This window comes from Lissotriton vulgaris, chromosome 7, assembly GCF_964263255.1.
Source record: "Lissotriton vulgaris chromosome 7, aLisVul1.2, whole genome shotgun sequence".
Classification (NCBI taxonomy): domain Eukaryota; kingdom Metazoa; phylum Chordata; class Amphibia; order Caudata; family Salamandridae; genus Lissotriton; species Lissotriton vulgaris.
Window position 1 is genome coordinate 1,772,854,599 of NC_141695.1, and position 22,948 is coordinate 1,772,877,546.

General features: G+C 50.1%; 1 protein-coding gene across 1 annotated transcript in view; it reads left to right on the forward strand.

Annotated features, from left to right (window-relative positions):
• The window catches only part of BCL3 (BCL3 transcription coactivator), a 142,250-nt gene that overhangs the window by 114,355 nt on the left and 4,947 nt on the right, over positions 1–22,948 (forward strand). Inside the window, exons 5-9 of the mRNA XM_086933139.1 lie at positions 7,736–7,937; positions 12,593–12,681; positions 13,696–13,773; positions 16,888–17,055; positions 18,110–18,254. Coding sequence (XP_086789265.1) covers positions 7,736–7,937; positions 12,593–12,681; positions 13,696–13,773; positions 16,888–17,055; positions 18,110–18,254 — 682 coding nt within the window. The remainder of the gene's footprint in view (positions 1–7,735; positions 7,938–12,592; positions 12,682–13,695; positions 13,774–16,887; positions 17,056–18,109; positions 18,255–22,948) is intronic.

Sequence of the window (22,948 nt, forward strand, 5' to 3'; positions counted from 1 at the left end):
CCCCTAAGTCCTTGAATTATATTTGTCAGTTGTCCCCTGCGTTAATTATGAATTCATAAACTATTGCAATATTAACCAATGTGGCTGGGGATCTACAGTGGGAAATGAAAGATCCGATTTCTCCAGCACCAGGGGCTGTAAAACAGCTTTTATTTAGCATCCTGCCTATATCTACAGGGCCCTCACCTCTGGGACACCTAGGGGAGACCTAGGGGTCCTGAATATACAAACATAATGTAGATCCTCACTCCACAGTGCTCGTAGCACAAACGTTGATTTTTGGAAGCACTTTACAGCAATGAGGGAAGTGAAATGTGCAATTTCTCTATCTACCGGGCATATAAAGCATATTTTATAAGTGTCCTCTTTATAAGTACCAGACCCCACCCCTGGGATACCTAGGGAAGACACTGGGGGTATCTAATATGCCAACATATTGCTTTTATCAATAATTCAGTGGCCCAAACACCAAAAGTCGAGTTTGCAGTGAATTTAGTTATAAGAGCAGTGCTGCAACACAGGTCAGCTTTTAACCTGACCTCAAGCTTCGGCAGCGTTATTAACAGGGGGTCAAAGGCCCTGGGTATCAAATATTATAGACAAAAACGGTCCTAGACGTTGATTCAGCATATGCAATGTAAACATAAATTGAATATACATTTCACTTCTTGGGATAGCCTTTTATCTGTGGATGTGCTGAGAGACAGTAAAAAATGTTGGGCCATTGTAAATCAGCCCTTCTTCTCTGACAATGGGACATCGGATTTAGACTGTGTCATAGAGGACAACAGATGGCTAGCCCATTTTGAAAAAATCTATGAATCTTCAGTCCCTGCCTCACCTGCCAATACCCATGACCCATCCAACTTGGTTATGGAGTTTAACACCATGGAGGTCGAAAGGACGATAAGAGATACTAGTAAACACAAGGCCCCGGGACCCGATGGGGTTCCCGCAGATCTCTATATCCAGTACCCACAATTCTGGTCAAAGAGTTTAACCAACGTTTTTAATGCGATTCCCACAGCTGGCTTCCCAGCTTCTTGGTCCACCTCCATAATTGTGCCTATATTCAAGAAAGGGAACAGGGGGGACCCGGCCTGCAATAGGCCAATCTCCCTGCTGGACTCTGCCGTCAAGATCTTAGGCAGAGTCATCTTGCATAGACTGGGGGATTGGCTGGAGGAGAGCGGGATCCTTTCAGATTTACAGTATGGCTTCAGGGCACATAGAGGGACAATGGATCAATGTTTAAACCTTCATCTAATCATTAGCAAATACACCGTGGTGAAGGGGGGGCTTCTTTATTTGGGGTTTATGGATTTATCTTCCGCCTTTGATTTGGTCAATCGTTCAAAACTATGGTCTATTTTACGAAATCTGGGTTTGGATACCACCTTGGTTAGTTTTCTGCATGACCTTCACTTAAATTTGTTTGCGTCTGTTAGGGCAACGAGGGATGGAAGGTGTACAGCAAAGTTCAGATCAGGGAGAGGGGTCAGACAAGGCTGCATCCTGGCCCCTCTCCTCTTTACACTGTACATCAATGCCTTGGGGAAATCTTTGAACTCAGCCACCTTGGACATGCCGCGTATGGGGGGGTCACCTATTCCGGTCCTCCTATACGCGGATGACGCTGTTCTTATAGCTCGGACCGGCACTGGCTTGCAAAGACTTCTGGACCATTTTGGCCTCTTCATGGAAGCCCTCGACCTAAAGATTAATACCACTAAATCCCATGTCATGGTCGTAGGCTCACGAAAGAAACATATGAAGATTAGATCCTTCAGCTGTAACAACTCGCCAATCTCGAGGGTCCCTTTCTTTTGTTATCTGGGCGTCACTTTTGACGAGAGAGGAACTTGGAAGCCACAAATGAAACTTAAGGAGAATGGAGTCATTAGATCCACTACAGCACTTCTGAGTTTTTCCAAAAGACTGGGCTCGAGACCTATGGAAGCCACGACCAGGATTTACAGAGCCAAATGCGTGGCAATCGCATCCTATGGGGCAGACATATGGGGCTACGTTTCAACCCCAGGCATACAAATCGCTGAAAACAATTTTATACGGGCCTTGTTGTCACTTCCGAAATCTTCTCCCACACATTCAATCCACAATGAAATAGGCATGGGATATGTTTCTGATCTCCTAAAAATGTCTCCAGTATTATGCTGGGTTAAAACCTGGACAAATGAGGAAATCAGTCTGAATCATTGCATCCTTAAAGATTGTATGTCTCTGGACAAAGCTCATAATATACCGTGGCTGGCGTATGTTAGAGCGGCATGCGCGAGGCTAGGGCGCCCGGAAATGTACTCTCTACCACAAAATGTTAAAAAAGAGGATGTAAAGTGGGTGAAGCAGCATTTTCGAACTTTGTTGGAATGTGAAAGAGAATCGGCTGAACTTTGTAAACCTACGGTGAGATCACTTTTTCAACTTTCCACATCTACAGCTATGGAACCCTATTTAAAATATGTCACAAAGCCTTACCATCGCTTCCTGCTCACAAGGTTCAGATTTAACCTGATCCACCTTGTTCTTGGCTCGCATACAGAATGGGGCACTCCAGAAAATTTTCCCCCTTGTACCTGTGATTGCTTTTCCACACAGGACACTCTCCACCTGGTTATGTTCTGTGAGCACTACCTGGTGCAGCGGAAAATTTTTTCAATTACGTGCCAGCAAGAAAGAATTACATTTTTTGCGAATGCAAAGGGCAGGCTCACCCATGTTCTACACTAAGGATTGAACCTTAGTTTCTGTCCAAAAAGCTTTATTGTATTATATCCTCTCACTGACCTCTTTGGTCGCTTTTCACACACGAGCACTTACTATCACTCTTATCTGTGCACGCCAATTGACAATGAACCCCTTGTGTAAATAACTGTGATTTTTTACTTTGCAAAAGCCTATCATGCTGTTTTTCTAAGTGTATATTAAATAGTAGAGTCTCCCGGACTTGGTGAGACACAGTTTTTTGTTTCAGGTGTGGATTTCTTGCATCAACAAATATTTCGGGCTAATATGTTTGTTTTGCTTTCATTTATATTAACCATAACAGATTTAATCGGATGGTGATCAGAAGTGAAATGCATATTTAATTTATGTTTACATTGCATATGTTGAATCAACGTCTAGGACCGTTTTTGTCTATAATACTCAAGCTTCAGCAGGGCACACATGCAAGTGCAGGAAGGGCTGCCCTATTCTATACTAGGGACTTGTAGGTAGTTTGAATCCCCCTGCCATATTACGTTCTAGGGACTTATAGGGTAGGTCATGCCAATGGTAAGTTTACCCTAGTGTATGTAGGCGTTTTCACCAAATTCTGAGTATGTTTTCACCAAAGCACTGGTCCTTGGCCTGGTTAGGCAGTGCCCAGGACACAGTCGGAGTCAGTTACCGCCAGTATAAGTCAGCAAAAAATAGTGGTGCCCAGGACATATGATGAGTTTGCAACAAAGACACTAGAGACTGACTGACACGTCTAACCAGCAGACATCCTTTTGGAGTTTGTGTATCTTCCGTTGCATCAAGAGGTCCTTGTGTTCATTCATTTCAGTATTTATTACTGCCAGACGTGACTTGAAGCAGAGATGCTAATGCTTGTCTTGGGAGCATTTTCCACAATAGTAATATTTATAATTAGGGCGTTGGTTAGGTGTGTCGCCGTGCTGATGATGAGGACCAGCCCGTCTCCTGTGAATTTCCAGGCAATTTGGCTCCATTCTCATCTCAATATTAGATCTTCTAGAAACAGGCGGGGTGCCGTATTCATAGGCTGTATGGTTTAGGTTTAAACCTATAATAACTGATAAAACCCCACCGGAAGGGAAACAGCCCTCTCCAGTGTAAACATATAAACACTGTAAAATCGCCTGCACAACCACAAACTAAATGCTATTTAAAGAAAGGAAAAGGAGAGTGAAAGAGTTATTTGTATTTCTTCGTGAAGGGGCCAATACAATATAACTTTGTTATATAAGGTAGCAGTAAGAAAGACTGGGCTATCATTATTCTGTTTGACTTTTGTTGTTTAGGGATGTCATTAAGATATGGTTTCTTCCTTATTTCAGTTTTGTGGTGTTTGGTCTAAAGATACAGGGGTTTGTTCTCACTAAGTTGGTAGGGTATGTCCAGATGTGGGTCCCTTGCTCACTTTGCCACTGGATTCAAGCTAGCCTGGCTGATGACGGCTGATTAGCCAGAAACTGGTCCCATGATGCTTGTTTCCGGTCCAGGGAAGACATGGCTTGGCAGTTCGGGCTGGACTATTCCCATGAGGCACAGGGTCAGACTGATTTGCATATGGCCATGTCTGAACTGGGGTGGCGGAGTGAGCTAAAGAATGATGATGGATTAAACCCAGATCAGTTGACTGGGGGTGAGTGCTTGCAATGTTCAACACTCCGTCCATCATCCCCTTTGGTTTTGCTTCGATAACTCTGAGGGCATATGTGGCCAGTTCAACGCACATGTTGCAGAACCTGTCGCAGAGAATCACAATCTTCAGGTGCACCAGTATTGGCATGGAAAGCTATGCCAGTGGCCAGAGTTAGCAAATTGTGTACTGGCTGTTTTGGTGTTGCCTGTCTGAAGTGCCAGTGTTGACAGGGTCTTTTCACAGATAAAAGTTGACATGGGACAGAAAGAGCGAGTGCACTTGACCAAAGACTCCCTGAAGAAGTATTGTATGGTGTACTAGGATGAGTTTGATTTGTAAAAAATCACCGTACGTACACTGTCTATATACCATGCACTATCCGTGCAGAAAGCAGGCGATAATAAAAGCAAAAAGTTCCATAAACACCGGAAAAACACAGTTTCTGTTGTTTTTAATGGCGCAAAAATGTGTAATCACTGATAACCACAGTTTTTTAAGGTATTAAAATCACCGCAAAAAAACACCAGAATTTACCAAAAATAGAAACTGAAAACAGGAAAGCCTACGTATTCACTATCAAGCCATCCGGTGCTGTCATTCTAGCGCTGAGTGGTGCTCGTTTCATCTGCTGCTTTTTCAAGGAGGTGATGGAGTTCCCTCCACCTTGGCTTGTGCATGACAAGATTTCTTGGATTTGCCTGAGCTAAGACCTTGATTGGCATCCATGTTGTAATGAAAGAGTCCCTCGGCCATGCTGCCAAGGGGAGGGGGGCTAGGAGCGTGAAGGAGGTCCAGTGCCCCTGCCCCCGGGATTGACTGACAGGTAATAATAACTGACGGATACCAGTGACTACAGGCATCGGTAACCAGCGGGAACTGACGACTGACAGGCACTGACCACCCGCAGGCACTGCTAACCAACAAGCACTCATGGCTCCTGGCCAAGGAGGCACCATCTGCTACTCTTGGGTGCACCCAAGGGTGACATCACAAGGTCAAAGCTCGCACACGGGGAGATGGGGTGCAGCGCGGGGTTGAACCCCAAGCATTGTCCTCGTTGGTGTACCACACCCATCCACTGTAGGGAGACAAAGTCGGGCCACAGCACAACCCCCAGCAGTGACACCTTCCTGCAGAAGTGCTGTAGGCTTCCTCCAGCAGTGCCCTCAGCTCTTTCGGACCCCCAGCAGTGAAAGCTTCCTACAGCAGTGCCCGTCAGTGCCGTAGGACTCCAGCAGTGATAGCGCCCTCCAGCAGTGCCTGTAAATGCCCTCGTACCCCCAGCAGTGAGAACTTCCTCCTACAGTGCCTGTCAATGCCCTCGCACCCCCAGCAGTGATAGCTTCCTCCAGCAGTGCCTGTCAATGCCCTCGTACCCCCAGCAGTGAAAGCTTCCTCCAGCAGTGCCCTCAGCACCCTAGGACCCCCAGCAGTGAAAGCTTACTCCAGCAGTGCCCTCAGCTCTTTCGGACCCCCAGCAGTGAAAGCTTCCTCCAGCAGTGCCCATCAGTGCCGTAGGACTTCAGCAGTGATAGCTTCCTCCAGCAGTGCCTGTTAATGTCCTCATACCCCCAGCAATGAGAGCTTCCTCCAGCAGTGCCTGTCAATGCCCTCGTACCCCCAGCAGTGATAGCTTCCTCCAGCAGTGCCCTCAGCTCTTTCGGACCCCCAGCAGTGAAAGCTTCCTCCAGCAGTGCCCGTCAGTGCCGTAGGACTCCAGCAGTGATAGCTTCCTCCAGCAGTGCCCATCAGTGCCGTAGGACCCCAGCAGTGAGAGCTTCCTCCAGCAGTGCCTGTCAATGCCCTCGTACCCCCAGCAGTGATAGCTTCCTCCAGCAGTGCCCTCAGCTCTTTCGGACCCCCAGCAGTGAAAGCTTCCTCCAGCAGTGCCCGTCAGTGCCGTAGGACTCCAGCAGTGATAGCTTCCTCCAGCAGTGCCTGTCAATGTCCTCATACCCCCAGCAATGAGAGCTTTCTCCAGCAGTGCCTGTCAATGCCCTCGTACCCCCAGAAGTGATAGCTTCCTCCAGCAGTGCCCGTCAGTTCCGTGGACCCCCAGCAGTGATAGCTTCCTCCAGTCGTGCCCTCAGCGCTTTAGGACCCCCAGCAGTGAAAGCTTCCTCCAGCAGTGCCCATCAGTGCTGTAGGATCCCAACAGTGAGAGCTTCCTCCAGCAGTGCCTGTCAATGCCCTCGTACCCCCAGCAGTGATAGCTTCCTCCAACAGTGCCCTCAGCGCCCTAGGACCCCCAGTAGTGAACGCTTCCTCCAGCAGTGCCCGTCAATGCCGTAGGACCCCAGCAGTGAGAGCTTCCTCCAGCAGTGCCTGTCAATGCCCTCGTACCCCCAGCAGTGATGGCTTTCTCCTGCAGTGCCTGTCAGTGCCCTGGTACCCTCATCAGTGAAAGCTTCCTCCAGCAGGTCCCTCAGAGCTTTCATACCCCCAGCAGTGAAAGCTTCCTCCAGCGGTGCCCGTCAGTGCCGTAGGACCCCAGCAGTGATAGCTTCCTCCAGTACTGCCTGTCAATGACCTCGTACCCCCAGCAGTGATAGCTTCCTCCAGCAGTGCCCGTCAGTGCCGTAGGACCCCCAGCAGTGAAAGCTTCCTCCAGCAGTGCCTGTCAGTGCCGTAGGGCTCTCAGAAGTGATAGCTTCCTCCAGCAGTGCCTGTCAGTGCCGTAGGACCCCCCAGCAGTGACAGCTTCCACCAGCAGTGCCCTTAGCACTTTAGGATCCCCAGCAGTGGCAGCTTCCTCCAGCAGTGCCTGTCAGTGCTGTAGGGCTCCCAGAAGTGATAGATTCCTCCAACAGTGCCTGTCAGTGCCATAGGGCTCCCAGAAGTGATAGCTTCCTCCAGCAGTGCCTGTACGTGCCATAGGGCTCCCAGAAGTGATAGCTTCCTCCAGCAGTGCCTGTCAGTGCCATAGGGCTCTCAGAAGTGATAGCTTCCTCCAGCAGTGCCTGTCAGTGCCATAGGACCCCCCAGCAGTGACAGCTTCCACCAGCAGTGCCCTTAGCGCTTTAGGATCCCCAGCAGTGACAGCTTCCTCCAGCAGTGCCTGTCAGTGCCGTAGGGCTCCCAGAAGTGATAGCTTCCTCCAGCAGTGCCTGTCAGTGCCGTAGGACCCCCCAGCAGTGACAGCTTCCACCAGCAGTGCCTGTCAGCGTTGTCCCTGCAGAGATTACATCCTCCAGCAGTGCCTGTCAGCGTTGTCCCTGCAGAGTACATCCTCCAGCAGTGCCTGCCTGTGCTGCCTTCTCCAGTAGTCATTGTCTATCACTTGATGTTCTTTGTACATTACCCCTGTTGTCGTCGTGTCTGATTGACTCTTTGTATATTTCCCAGACGCCTCTTCACCTGGCAGTGATCACAAAGCAGCCGGAAGTGGCCGGCCTGTTGGTCAGACACCGAGCCTCGCCCATGGCCCTGGACCGCCATGGTCAGACCTCCATCCACCTGGCGTGTGAGCACGGCAGCCTGCAGTGCCTGCAGGAGCTGATCAGCCAATCACAGGAGGCCCTGGACCTGGAGAGCAGGAACTACCAAGGTGAGTGCGGCCCTCAGTGCATCAAGAGGGCAGACGCGGTGGGGGTATACGTGCAGGCTGTGCATAAAACACACTGCATGAGGCCCTCAGTATGTACAAGCAGGCAGTGCATAAACACAAGGGCCCTCAGTGCATTCTTGTAGACTATGCATAAACACAGAGGGCCTCTGTGCATAATTGTAGACTGTGCATAAACACAGAGGCCCTATTATTATTATTATTATTATTATTATTATTATTATTATATAGCGCCAGAATCGACCCCCGAAGGGGTATCTCCGCGCTTGCCTTGGGAACCCGTCCTGGCTTTTCCTTGTGAGGTAGCCCCTACAGGGCATCCCCAAGGTGAAAGCCAAGCATCCCGCCGCGGGGGGGCCGTTGTGGAGATTAAGCAAGCTTAATGCCCAGAGTTGCAGAGTGTGAACCCATGATTAGGTCAGGCACCGAAGCGAGAATTATCGAGTCCGTGGACATTTGAGCTCAAGACCCTGCCGCGTCGGGAATTGAACCCTGGTCCCGGGTCTGACCTCTGCTTCAGGGTCTGCCTGCTCTAACCAGTGAGCCACACTTCTCCCCTCTGTGCATACTTGTAGACTGGGCATAAACACAAGGGCCCTCGGCGCATACTTGTAGACTGTGCATCAACGCGGAGGCCCTCAGTGCATACTTGTAGACTGTGCATAAACACAAGGGCCCTCAGCGCATGCTTGTAGACTGTGTATAAACACAGCGGCTCTCAGTGCATACTTGTAGACTGTGCATAAACACAAGGGCCCTCAGCGCATGCTTGTAGACTGTGTATAAACACAGCGGCTCTCAGTGCATACTTGTAGACTGTGCATCAACACGGAGGCCCTCTGGGCATACGTGTAAACTGTGCATAAAAACAGCGGCCCTCAGTGCATGCTTGTAGACTGTGCATAAACACAAGGGCCCTCAGTGCATAATTGTAGACTGTGCATAAACACGGAGGCCCAAAGAATCAGAGGAGAGCTCCGTCTCCGTAGTGACCAGAGCCCTAGGATGGGTGGGCAGCTCCGTTATGAGAGGACAGCTCAGTCTCTGTAGTGACTGCATCCCTATAGTGGGTGGTCTGCTCTGGGATGAGGAGAGAGCTAAGTTTCTATAGTTACTGCAGCCCTAGGGTAGGTGGTCAGCTCCGGGATGAGTGGAGAGCTCAGTCTCTGCAGTAACTGCAGCCCTAGGGTGGGTGGCCAGCTCTGGTATTAGAAGAGAGCTCAGTCTCTGTAGTGATTGCATCCCTAGCACGGGCGGTCTGCTATGGGAAGAGACGAGAGCTCAGTCTCTGTAGTGACTGTAGTCCTAGAGTGGGTGGTCAGCTCTGAGATGAGAGGAGAGCTCAGTCTCTGTAGTGACAGCAGCCCTAGGGTGGGTGGTCAGCTATGGGAAGAGACGAGAGCTCAGTCTCTGTAGTGACTGTAGTCCTAGAGTGGATGGTCAGCTCTGAGATGAGAGGAGTGCTCAGTCTCTTTAGTGACTGCTGCCCTAGGGAGGGTGGTCAGCTCTGGGAACAGAGGAGAGCTCTGTCTCTCTAGTGACTGTAGCCCCAGGGTGGGTGGTCAGCTCTGGGATGAGAGGAGAGCTCAGTCTCTGTAGTGACTGCAGCCCTAGGGTGGGAGGTCAGCTCTGGGATTAGAAGAGAGCTCAGTCTCTGTAGTGACTGCTTCCCTAGCACGGGTGGTCAGCTCTGGGATGAGAGGAGAGCTCCGTCTCTGTAGTGACTGCAGCCCTCGGGTGGGTGGTCAGCTCTGGGATGAGAGGAAAGCTCAGTCTCTGTAGTGACAGCAGCCCTAGGGTGGGAGGTGAGCTCTGGGATTAGAAGAGAGCTCAGTCTCTGTAGTGATTGCATCCCTAGCGCGGGCGGTCTGCTCTGGGATGAGAGGAGAGCTCAGTCTCTGTAGTGACAGCAACCCTAGGGTGGGTGGTCAGCTATGGGAAGAGACAGGAGCTCAGTCTCTGTAGTGACTGTAGCCCTAGAGTGGGTGGTCAGCTCTGGGATGAGAGGAGAGCTCCGTCTCTGTAGTGACAGCAGCCCTCGGGTGGGTGGTCGTATCACGGAAGAGAGTAGAGCTCAGTCTCTGTAGTGACTGCTGCCCTAGGGAGGGTGGTCAGCTATGGGAAGAGACGAGAGCTCAGTCTCTGTAGTGACTACAGCCCTCGGGTGGGTGGTCGTATCACGGATGAGAGTAGAGCTCAGTCTCTGTAGTGTCTGCAGCCCTAGGGTGGGTGGTCAGCTCTGGGATTAGAAGAAATCTCAGTCTCTGTAGTGACTGCATCCCTAGCACGGGTGGTCAGCTATGGGATGAGAGGAGAGCTCAGTCTCTGTAGTGACAGCAGCCCTAGGGTGGGTGGTCAGCTCTGGGATTAGAAGAAAGCTCAGTCTCTGTAGTGACTGCATCCCTAGCACGGGTGGTCAGCTATGGGATGAGTGGAGAGCTCAGTCTCTGTAGTGACAGCAGCCCTAGGGTGGGTGGTCAGCTATGGGAAGAGACGAGAGCTCAGTCTCTGTAGTGACTGCAGCCCTCGGGTGGGTGGTCGTATCACGGAAGAGAGTAGAGCTCAGTCTCTGTAGTGACTGCTGCCCTAGGGAGGGTGGTCAGCTATGGGAAGAGACGAGAGCTCAGTCTCTGTAGTGACTACAGCCCTCGGGTGGGTGGTCGTATCACGGATGAGAGTAGAGCTCAGTCTCTGTAGTGTCTGCAGCCCTAGGGAGGGTGGTCAGCTATGGGAAGAGACGAGAGCTCAGTCTCTGTAGTGACTACAGCCCTCGGGTGGGTGGTCGTATCACGGATGAGAGTAGAGCTCAGTCTCTGTAGTGTCTGCAGCCCTAGCACGGGTGGTCAGCTCTGGGATTAGAAGAAAGCTCAGTCTCTGTAGTGACTGCATCCCTAGCACGGGTGGTCAGCTATGGGATGAGAGGAGAGCTCAGTCTCTGTAGTGACAGCAGCCCTAGGGTGGGTGGTCAGCTCTGGGATTAGAAGAAAGCTCAGTCTCTGTAGTGACTGCATCCCTAGCACGGGTGGTCAGCTATGGGATGAGTGGAGAGCTCAGTCTCTGTAGTGACAGCAGCCCTAGGGTGGGTGGTCAGCTATGGGAAGAGACGAGAGCTCAGTCTCTGTAGTGACTGCAGCCCTCGGGTGGGTGGTCGTATCACGGATGAGAAGAGAGCTCAGTCTCTGTAGTGATTGCATCCCTAGCGCGGGTGGTCAGCTATGGGATGAGAGGAGAGCTCAGTCTCTGTAGTGACAGCAGCACTAGGGCGGGTGTTCATATCAAGGATGAGAGGAGAGAGCAGTCTCTGTAGTGACTGAAGCCCTAGGGTGGGTGGTCAGCTCTGGGAAGAGAGGAGAGCTCAGTCTCTGTAGTGACTGCAGCCCTAGGGCGGGTGGTCAGCTCTGGGATGAGCGAGCTCAGTCTCTGTAGTGACTGCAGCCCTCGGGTGGGTGGTCGTATCACGGATGAGAAGAGAGCTCAGTCTCTGTAGTGACTGCAGCCCTAGGGTGGGTGGTCACCTCTGGGATGAGAGGAGAGCTCAGTCTCTGTAGTGACTGCAGCCCTCGGGTGGGTAGTCAGCTCTGGGAAGAGAAGAGAGCTCAGTCTCTCTCGTGACTGCAGCCCTCTGGTGTGTGGTCGTATCACGGATGAGAGTAGAGCTCAGTCTCTGTAGTGACTGCAGCCCTAGGGCGGGTGGTCAGCTCTGGGATGAGAGGAAAGCTCAGTCTCTGTAGTGACTGCAGCCCTCGGGTGGGTGGTCAGCTCTGGGATGAGAGGAGAGCAAAGTCTCTGTAGTGACTGCAGCGCTCGGGTGGGTGGTCAGCTCTGGGATGAGAGGAGAGCTCCGTCTCTGTAGTGACTGCAGCCGTCGGGTGGGTGGTCGTATCACGGATGAGAGTAGAGCTCAGTCTCTGTAGTGACTGCAGCGCTCGGGTGGGTGGTCAGCTCTGGGATGAGAGGAGAGCTCAGTCTCTGTAGTGACTGCAGCCCTCGGGTGGGTGGTCATCAGTGCCCTGAGAGGAGCGGTCATTCTAAGGTGGCTGAAACCCCAGGGCGGGTGGTCATTTATTAGACGAAAACTCAGACCCTTATTTATAAAGGGCTTGCGCCACCGGTACGTTACTTTTTGGTACACTGCGGTGGCGTAATCCACGCACAGCACTGCGCCCTATTTTCAAAGTGACGCATCTAGGCAGCTGTATCACTCAATAAACCCCTGAGCTACATTACACCTGCATCAGGTATAATGTATGCAGGGTGGGCGTTCCCTCGTAAACAAAATCTCATAGAAGTGACGTAGGGAAATTATGAGAATAAGGATTGACGCAGGTCTTTTCACACGGGACTCACCCCTGGGTAATGACACATTGCTAGTGTTCTTCAGTTCTCCGACACACTCCAGCAGTGCGTTGTTCCTGCACTACCAGTAAAGTAGCCTGACCCCAAACCTCAGCAACAGCACTGGAGCAGCCTCTGAGACCCTTTGGGCCTAGGAAGGGCCAGGACACCCCTGGTCTGGGGCTCTTCGGGCCCCTGCTCTGGAGGTACAGGCCTCGGTGTATGTAGTAATGTATGAATGTCTGTGCGTCATAAGTGAAGTCATCCTCGCTGACAAGACCCTTCTCCTGTGACGTTTTCAGGGTTCACCCCTCTGCACGTGGCGGTGGAGGCCTTGGACCCCGACCTGGTCCTGTTTCTGCTGCACCAGGGAGCGGACATCGATGCAGTGGTGAGTAGAGAGAGTGGCCATGCTGGAAGCAGTAGTTCAGACTGAGAATGCAGCATTGCACCGTGTGCAATACAGCAACGACTGATCCACATGCGCCTGTGCTGCAACACACACAAGGGCTTGCAGTCACATCTCTGAGATGCAGCCGGGGGCTTGCAGTCATGGTGTGTGTGTGTTACTGCAGTTGGGGGCTTGCAGTCATGGTGTGTGTGTGTTACTGCAGCCGGGGGCTTGCAGTCATGGTGTGTGTTACTTCAGATGAGGGCTTGCAGTCATGGTGTGTGTGTGTTACTGCAGCCGGGGGCTTGCAGTCATGGTGTGTGTGTGTTACTGCAGCTGGGGGGTTGCAGTCATGGTGTGTGTGTGTTACTGCAGCCGGGGGCTTGCAGTCACATCTCTGAGATGCAGCCGGGGGCTTGCAGTCATGGTGTGTGTGTGTTACTGCAGCCGGGGCTTGCAGTCATGCTGTGTGTGTGTTACTGCAGCCAGTGGCTTGCAGTCATGGTGTGTGTTACTTCAGCTGAGGGCTTGCAGTCATGGTGTGTGTGTGTTACTGCAGCCGGGGGCTTGCAGTCATGGTGTGTGTGTGTTACTGCAGCTGGGGGCTTGCAGTCATGGTGTGTGTGTGTTACTGCAGCCGGGGGCTTGCAGTCATGGTGTGTGTGTTACTGCAGCTGAGGGCTTGCAGTCATGGTGTGTGTGTGTTACTGCAGCCGGGGGCTTGCAGTCATGGTGTGTGTGTGCTACTGCAGCCGGGGGCTTGCAGTCATGGTGTGTGTGTGTTACTGCAGCCCGGGCTTGCAGTCATGGTGTGTGTGTGTTACTGCAGCCGGGGGCTTGCAGTCATGGTGTGTGTGTTACTGCATCTGAAGGCTGTCCACAGTCGCGCTGTGTGTTAGTCGAAGGTATGGCATGTTAATGCATCAGAAGGATTACTGCAAGGTGAATGTGTAGTAAGTTACCCCAGCAGGAGTACCTCAGTCCTTTTCATCCTGTTCTCTTCTCTCCTTTCAGGACATTAAGAGTGGACGCTCTCCGCTGACACATGCGGTGGAGAACAGCTCCGTGGACATGGTGGCCCTGCTCATTAGGGTGAGTATGAGTAAGGTGGGCTGTGTAGGGTGAGTCACCCGGAGGTGAGGCTGTGTAAGATGAGTTTGTGAATGAGGTGTGAGGTGGGTCTGTGTAAGGAGACGCTGTGTAAGGAGAAGGGGGAGACTGTGTGAGGTGTAGATATGTGAGGAGAGGGTGGGGGCCGGCTGAGGTGAGATGGGGATGGGAGGGGGAGGCTGTGTGAGGTGTAGATATGTGAGGAGAGGGTGGGGGCCGGCTGAGGGGGGATAGGGAGGGGAGGGGGAGGCTGTGTGAGGTGCCTAGCCCCTCCGAGGGCAGTGCTGAACATGTCCGCTTGACTCGTATCTGGAGTTAAAAGATTTGAACACATCACTCCAGCTCTCAACTGCCTCAACTGGCTTCCGATGGAAGGGAGGTGTAGTTACAAGCTGGAGCAGGTCAATCCAGAACGCTAAGAAGCTCCAACTCTCTCCTTCTCATTCCTCCGAAAATGAAAATAAAACCACCCAGCACCAGTCGTTCTCGGGCGACGCTCCCAGGATATGGAACGCTCTCCCTGGAGTCCTCAGATGCAACCCCTCCTTCTCCTGTTTCCAAAGGGACCTGAAACTCCATCTCCTAAACAAATACTTTCCTGACCAACGTCAACTAACCTAGACCTCAATATCTGAGTTGACTCCTCTCTGCCCGGACATTCAAGGATAGTGGTGACCGGGCTGTGTCATTCTCACTTGTTTCTTTTTATTGCTCTCTCCCCCTCTGCTGCATATTTATCTCCCATGCTGTATTTTTTCTTTGGTTTGCTTTCTTACTGCCGGCCTACTATGTAATGTAATGTCCTTCTGCTGTTTACTGTGTGTATGTAAAGCGCTCTGATACTTACGGGTCAAGCTAGTGCTATATAAAACTTAAAAAAAAGTAGCTGTGCGAGAAGGGGGTGGAGGCCCTGTGAGGGGAGAGGGGGAGGAGAGGGGGAGAATGGGAAAATCTTACTGCGAGTAAGAAAAAACTAGTAGTACTCTTAAGCATAGAGTGTGCACAATGTATTCCCAATGTATTTCGAAAAGAAGGTGAATCTTTACTCCAAGATGTTCGTCATTTTTAACGATTTGTTTATTTGGATATCATATTGACTTCATATGATTGCACAGTTACGACGTAATTGTTTTGAGCATCAATAATACTTATATATCATGTATGCGGTCCACATAGGTTTTAAATTCCCCAATGCATTTCGCACAGCAGTGCGCTTCCTCAGGGGGTCTGTGAAATGAAAAGAAATAGGACTACTGAGTAAAGGTAGAACATGAGGGGCACGGAATACAAGATGAGGAGAAATGGAGCTTATAAAGAACATGCTCATTACCTTAATGTGATATAGACTGTTGGAGGTGAGAAAACCTTAAAGGTGAAAAAAAGAGGAGAGGGGGAGGCCATGTGAGGTGAGAGGGGGAGGAGAGGGGGAGGCCGTGTGAGGTGAGAGGGGGAGGAGAGGGGGAGGCCGTGTGAGGTGAAGCTGTGTGAAGAGAGGGTGGAAGCTGTGTGAGGTGAGAGGGGGAGGCTGTGTGAGAGGAGCGGCTGTGCACGTGGTTGCTCTGTCCCCACACATAGAATGCACTGCTATCCCCCCAGCTGCTGAGCTCAGAGAGTGAGGGAACATTTGATATGATATTAACTGACCTTCCTCTCTCTGTGAATCTTCAGTGTGTGAGTCCTCTGCCTCCTCAAAGAGCTCCACCCTGTGCTCTGAGGACCACGGTCCCCTCCAGGTTTAGATTTTGATTTTGAGTGATGCTCAAAGTGAACATTCGGGGTCATACGCCTGGGGTTCAAGCTGGGAGTGAGGGGGCTGATGTGCTTCTGACAGAGCTCTGGCACCGCCCACCGCTGGATCCCTCTAAATGTCGATCCCTTTTAAAGGTGCTGGGATCCCGACCCGAAGGAAGATCCCTTCCTGACCGCCCCGTGTCCCACCAATGACCCTTTCAGTCCGGGCTCGACCACAGTGCTCCCCAGACACTCTTACCTAGATACCTATGCAGTGCCACCCCCTGGTTAGTGCCCTCAGCAATGTGCTGACCACTGTGGAGTCTACCATGGGAGCCAGGCTGCCCACCATGGAGTGTACCATGGGTGCCAGGTTGCCCACTGTGGACTGTACCATGGGTGCTGGGCTGCCCTCCATGGAGTGTACCATGGGTACCAGGTTGCCCACCATGGAGTGCACCATGGGTGCCAGGTTGCCCACTGTGGAGTGTGCCCTGGGTGCTGGGCTGCCCACCATGGAGTGTACCATGGGAGCCAGGCTGCCCACTTTGGAGTGTACCATGGGAGCCAGGCTGCCCACTTTGGAGTGTACCATGGGTGCCAGGTTGCCTACTGTGGACTGTACAGTGGGTGCTGGTCTGCACACCGTGGAGTGTGACATGGGTGCCAGGCTGCCCACCAGCGACTCGTGAATGCCCTTTGTGAAAACCGAAAGTTGTAAAGTTAGACTTTTGTCTCAGTGTTCCTTTGTGAATCGGGCATGAAATGTCTTGCAAAGATAAAAACAGATCGGGCAATATTTCCAGAGCTACCTACAGTTCTGAAATATACTGTCAGTAACACCTTATTTACTGACCAAGAAGCAGATGAGAAGACAGCACGTGCTCTAGAATTCAGCCCACAGGGCACTTGCTAACCTCCCGAAGAGAACACGTTCCCACTGTTAGAACTCTGCATTGACTTCCAGGCTCCGCTGAGATACACTCGATGCTTTGACATTAACTGATGATAAGGCTACCTTTGGAGATCCTTTAACCCACCTTTTACGGCTTAAGATTCATATCCTCCCCAAAATGGTTTATTCTAATTGAAAATATTCCATGGTCATGCCTAAGGCGTAACAGGAAGAAGCAGATCTGTGGGTATAGGAGGGGTCTGTAAAAGAGGTGTGTGTTTGTGTGCGTGGGTGTGTGTGTGTGTGTATGTGTGTGTGTGTGTGTGTGTGGAGCTGATGAGTGTATTGTCCTTGATATCGGACGCGAGTCGCGTGCAGTATCGTGACACAAAAGCTCTCTTTAGGCAGAACCTTGGTGTTGGTTGCATTCTGGGAGCAGCGCTAACTCTCCTGTGTTGACCATTTTACAGAATGGAGCTAATGTGAACTCCCAAACATACTCGGGGAACACCGCCCTGCACTCTGCCAGTGGCCGCGGGCTGCTCGACATTGTGCGAGCGCTGGTGAAGAATGGAGCCGACAGCAGCATCAAGAACTACCACAACGACACTGCGCTGATGGTGGCCAGGAACAAAAAGGTTTGTGCAGGATCCTTTTGAGAATCCAGGATTGGGGAGAAAAAATGGGGCCGGAATAAAAGGTCCAGAGTTCATGATGGTGCCAGAGGTCCCTCAGGATCCTTGGGGGATCCAGCTGGGGCATAGTAAGTGACAGGAAGGGAGGAAAGAGACTGACACCACAACACCTCTCTGATGATGTGCAGACCCAAGAACAAGAGCCATAAGCAGTAGAACTGGCTCGGAGAAACAGTGGGATGGTCGCATAATCCTTGTGGGGTCCAGAGTAAAAGGGTAAAGATCCTACACAGGATGAGCAGATAAGGGGGCAGAGTCCCTACCATTGCCCAGGTGGTTTGTGGGAGAATCCTGAGAGCACACAGGCCAGTGAACCACAGGTTCTTGAGATGAAGGACCAGCCCAGGAGGGATGGGAACAGGGACAGAATAGCCCGCATGTGGGCAAAGATGGCTTTGTGGGTAGAGGATAGAGTGTTCCTGGAGAAGAAAATTCAGGAAATAATGGGGCTATCCACTGAGTCCCCTCCACATCCCTCCTCCTGTGCCACGCAGAGGTTGCCTGTGATTGGCAGACTGCTCAAAGGAAGCCATCAATCAATGAATAAATAGATGAAATGTCCCCTCCCATACCCCCTCTCTTTCAATAAATGCTGATCGCTGTAAATCTTTCCCACCAACTCCTTTGTTTTCTCATGTCTCTCTTTTATCTCAAAACTCAATGTGTTTTGATCCTGAACTCCCGATTTTCCTCTATCACTCCTTCTTCTTCTCGCTTCTTGTCCTCTGTTCCTTTTTTCTCAGCCTCCCAATATCTTTTGATCCATCTCTTTTCCCCTAATAGACTAAGTTCCCTCTGCCAACCTCTGACTCTATCCCACTACACCATGTTGTCCTCATAAACTATCTTCCCTTTCTCTGACTCTACCTCTCTATCCTACTACACTTTGTTGCCAATGTTTATTCCCCATTTGCCATCCATTCTCCTCTCTCCATTCTAACGTTTGTCTCTGACTTCATCTCTGTCGCCCTTCCTCAACCTTCTCCTTTATCCCCAGGTGACCGATATCCTACGCGGGAAGGCGTCACGGCCATTGTCGCATCAGTGCAGCACAGCAAAGGCTGCAGCAGAGATTGTCAAAGAGATGCCTTCTCCAGGCAGCAGCTGCGCCAGTTCTCCCTCCAATCAGTTGATGCTCAATGGTGAGAATTCTCCTGCTCTTTGAGGGAGCTCTAACTCTGCCCATTACACCACATCTCATACGTGGAAATTCCACAGCGGGGCTCTTCATAGCTAGAGGTGATACTTGTGTGATGCCGCTATGGCCCAGCTTGTTGCCGATAAGTGCCATAATTGCATAAATTCGTTCTGTGCATGGTTCAATACCAATGGGATCCTTCCAGGGCTTAATTTATGTATTTATTTATTAAGTTTTATATAGCACAAACATGATCCCGAGGGATATCAGAGCGCTTTACAGTTGTGGGGAAAGGAAGGTAACAGTTGCAGTACATGTGTCAAATAGGAATACAGACAAAATCTCTTATCGAAATAGAACTCACAGGATAAGAACAGTTACACGTACATGGGCTCAGCAGAATAATACTGGAACATATCGAGATGCAATAGCATCCAGCTGAAGGGCTTAAAGGTGTGAGTCCGATGCATTAGAGGAGACGATCCAAGAACCTATTGAGGTAAGAACTTGTTCATAAGGAATCTACTTTCTTCCAATTTGAAGGCTTCCTTGGAGGAGATTCTAGTTTTGGCTTTATCTTTTCATAATATGACTACCTATCGCTTTAATGTTTTAGTTGAGCAGCTCCGCACCCTTGGAATAGGCTAGAGTTCCTACTTCTAGGCTCGCTCTTTGCCTGGACCTAGCCTCTTGTTGGTGTGCTGTAGCAGTGCTTTGATCTATCTATGGCTTGTAATATTGCAGTTAGCTTCAGTCCTTGGCCTAGCTTCATACCACTGAGGTTTGATACTCCTCTTTGCCTCACTTAATACTGCCGAGATATGAGGATAGCTTTCCTTAATGCTGCTGCGGCGCTTGCTGTCTTACAAGCACGCTCTATACTTGGTGTGTCTCAGTACTGCCGTGATTTTCCAAACTGTAATGGCTTTGAGCATTGTACGCACTTTGAGGCTTGTCCTGGGGACAGCTGTAATCTTTTGATGACCTGACAGCTCTACGGGGAGATCCTCAGCACTTGTTACAATACAGCTGGCGTCTCGCTGAGGCTCGAGTTAGAAAAGACAGTATCTCAGCAAGAGATCTCTCAAAGGCTTTGCTTTGCACCAGTTCGATATCTCTTTGGATTGGCTGTGTGTCAGTGGAAATTTTCAATAAATTACCTTTGTAGCAAAGTAATCTCTCTACGGCTTTACTTAGTGTCACAGAGATCGCTCTGGGAACTCAACTAGCCTTGGCTTCACGGTGATGAAATATCCTTATGTCATTGTTTACGTTCTGTTTGATCTTCCAGTAGCAAAAACTCCTCCTTTTGTGTTTTTGATCTCTGTACTTACCTTGGCTTTGTGCTGCTGGGATCAATTCTTGGCTTTGTGCTGCTGGGATCAATTCTTGGCTTTGTGCTGCTGGGATCAATTCTTGGCTTTGTGCTACTGGGCTCAATTGTTGGATTTGTGCTTTGGGGATCAATTATTGGCTTTGTGCTGCTGGGCTCAATTATTGGCTTTGTGCTGCTGGGATCAATTCTTGGCTTTGTGCTACTGGGCTCAATTATTGGCTTTGTGCTGCTGGGATCAATTCTTGGCTTTGTGCTACTGTGATCAGTTCTTGGCTTTGTGCTGCTGGGATCAATTCTTGGCTTTGTGCTACTGTGATCAGTTCTTGGCTTTGTGCTGCTGGGATCAATTCTTGGCTTTGTGCTACTGTGATCAGTTCTTGGCTTTGTGCTACCGGGATCAATTCTTGTTTTTGTGCTTTTAGGAGCAATTATTGGTTGGCTTTGTGCCTCTGGGATCAATTCTAGACTTATTGTTACTGGATCAATTTTGGGCTTTCTGCTTCTGGTTTTAATTATTGGCCTTGTTCTACTGGATCAATTCTTGGCTTTGTACTACTGGAATCAATTCTTGTCTTTGTGCTACTGGATCAATTCTTCTCTTTGTGCTGATGGGATCAATTCTTGGCTTTGTGCTACTGGGATCAATGACTGGCTTTGTGTTTTGGGATCAATTATTGGTTTTGTGCTGATGGGATCAATTCTTAGCTTTGTGCTACTGGGATCAATTATTGGATGTGTGCATCTGGGAGAAATTGTTGGTATTGTGCTGCTGGGATCAATTCTTGGTTTTGTGCTTTTGGGATCGCATATTGTTTTTTTGCTGCTAAGATCAATTATTGGCTTTTTGCCTCTGGTATCCATTCTTGGCTTTGTGCTACTGGGATCATTTGTTCTGTTTATGCTGCTGGGATCAATTCATGGCTTTTTTTTGGGGGGTCATTTATTGTTTTTTTGCTGCTGGGATCAATTCATGGCTTTGTGCTTTTGGGGTCATTTATAGTTTTTTTGCTGCTAGGATCAATTCATGGCTTTTTGTCTCTTGGATCCATTCTTGGCTTTTCGCTACTGGGATCATTTGTTGTGTTTGTGCTGCTGGGATCAATTCATGGCTTTGTGCTTTTGGGGTCATTTATTGTTTTTTTGCTGCTAGGATCAATTTTTGGCTTTGTGCCTCTGGGATCAATTCTTGTCTTTGTGCTGCTGGGATCAATTCTTGGTTTTGTGCTTCTAGGATCAATTCTTGGTTTTGTGCTACTGGGATCAATTATTCGCTTTGTGCTACTGGGAGTCATTCTTGGCTATGCTTAGTACCAATGCAACCTGTCCCCAGATTAGCTTTGTACCAATGCAATTTTACTTAATCTGGGCATTTTACCAATTGAATCTCTCTTTAGGCGGACTTGATAACTATCTGAACACTTTTTGCCTTCGCTATTTGTGGTCAGGATCTCTTTTTGACTTTTCTTAGTACCACAATATTCTCCTGTATACTGTCAGGCCAGATATCCAGACCCAGTGGGGACTCATTGGCGCTAAGCAGTCCTTGTTGTAGGTATTGCCTATTATCTTTGACGTGTGAGCAGGGGCAAGGTGCTGCTGTGTGTTGTGGGCAGGACCTCCTCTTGGTCCATTTTTGTGTCCTTAGTGGGTTTGTTCATGTCACCCTGACAGAGGCCCACCCAAATTGCTTGACCAGAAATGTTGCAATGCAGACACTGATCCCCGAGAAAGAACGTAACTACAGCTCAACTATGGATTTAGGCCCAGATCTCTGTACTGGGGTGAATGTATGACATTGTTCTGCATTCTGTCCATCAACTGTTGTTTTTGCATTTGTCACCCCGAGTGGGACGGGTATGCTCAGACGTGAGTCCTGTGCTCTCCACGCCACTGGAGTCAAGCTATCCTGGCTGAAGATGGCTGATAGCCAGAAACCGGTCCTAGGATGCTTAATTCCGGTCGAGGGAAGACATGGCTTTGCAGTTCGGGCTGGACGGTTCCCATGAGGCACAGGGTCAAGGCTGATTTGCATATGGCCATGTCTGAACTGGGGGGGTGTGGTGAGCAAAACAACAATGGATTTAGGCCCAGATCTCTGTACTGGGGTAAATGTATGACATTGTTCTGCATTCAGTCCATCAACTGTTGTTTTTGCATTTGTCACCCCGAGTGGGACGGGTATGCTCAGACGTGAGTCCCGTGCTCTTCACGCCACTGGAGTCAAGCTATCCTGGCTGAAGATGGCTGATAGCCAGAAACCGGTCCTAGGATGCTTAATTCCGGTCCAGGGAAGGCATGGCTTGGCAGTTCGGGCTGGACTGTTCCCATGAGGCACAGGTTCAAGGCTGATTTGCATATGGCCATGTCAGAACTGGGGTGGTGTGGTGAGCAAAACAACAATGGATTTAGGCCCAGATCTGTGTACTGGGGTGAATGTATGACATTGTTCTGCATTCTGTCCATCAACTGTTGTTTTTACAGCTCAGCGGAATACAAGGCTGTAGCCCCAAGTAACATCACAATTAACTATTCTGTGCTGGCTTTCTCTTATTCAGTAGTGGGTTACTTCTGATGGGGGTGTGGAAGTCTGTCTCAGGTCTGAGCAGGTGACCATTGCCTGGGCCATTGTCTATAAAGGGACATCTTCATGCAAGCCACTAGGGCGCCCCCTAGAGCTAACTCACACTCAGAATGGTGCATACAGAGGTATCCTTCTCTGTCTTCTCAACTGTAGGACCTTACAATAGTAGGCTTCATCATCATCTGCAGGCAGGATGAAAGAATAGGCAGCATCTGAAACATGAAAGGGAGGGTGAGGAACACAGTAGCTACCAACAAAGTCCACACCTGTACTCAGTGGCAAGTGTTTGTCCAAGAGCTTCAGCACTAGAGAATCCAGAACAAGGTAGCCCACTCCCCCACGTAAAAATCACAGTTGATGGGCAGAATGCAGACCAATGTCATACACTCACCCCAGTACAGAGATCTGGGCCTAAACCCCTGCTCTCCACACCACTGAATTCAAGCAAGCCGGGCTGAAGACGGCTGGAATGCCAGAAACCGGTCCTCGGAAGCTTGTTTCCGTCCAGGGAAGGCATGGCTTGGCAGTTCGGGCTGGACTGTTCCCGTGAGGCACAGGGTCAGACTGATTTGCATAAGGCCATGTCTGAACTGGGGTGGTGTGGAGTGCAAAATAACGATGGATTCAGGCCCAGATCTCTGTACTGGGGTGAATGTATAACATTGTTCTGCATTCTGTCCATCAACTGTTGTTTTTGCATTTGTCACCGCGAGTGGGCTGGGTATGCTCAGACGTGAGTCCCATGCTCTCCACACCACTGGATTCAAGCAAGCCGGGCTGA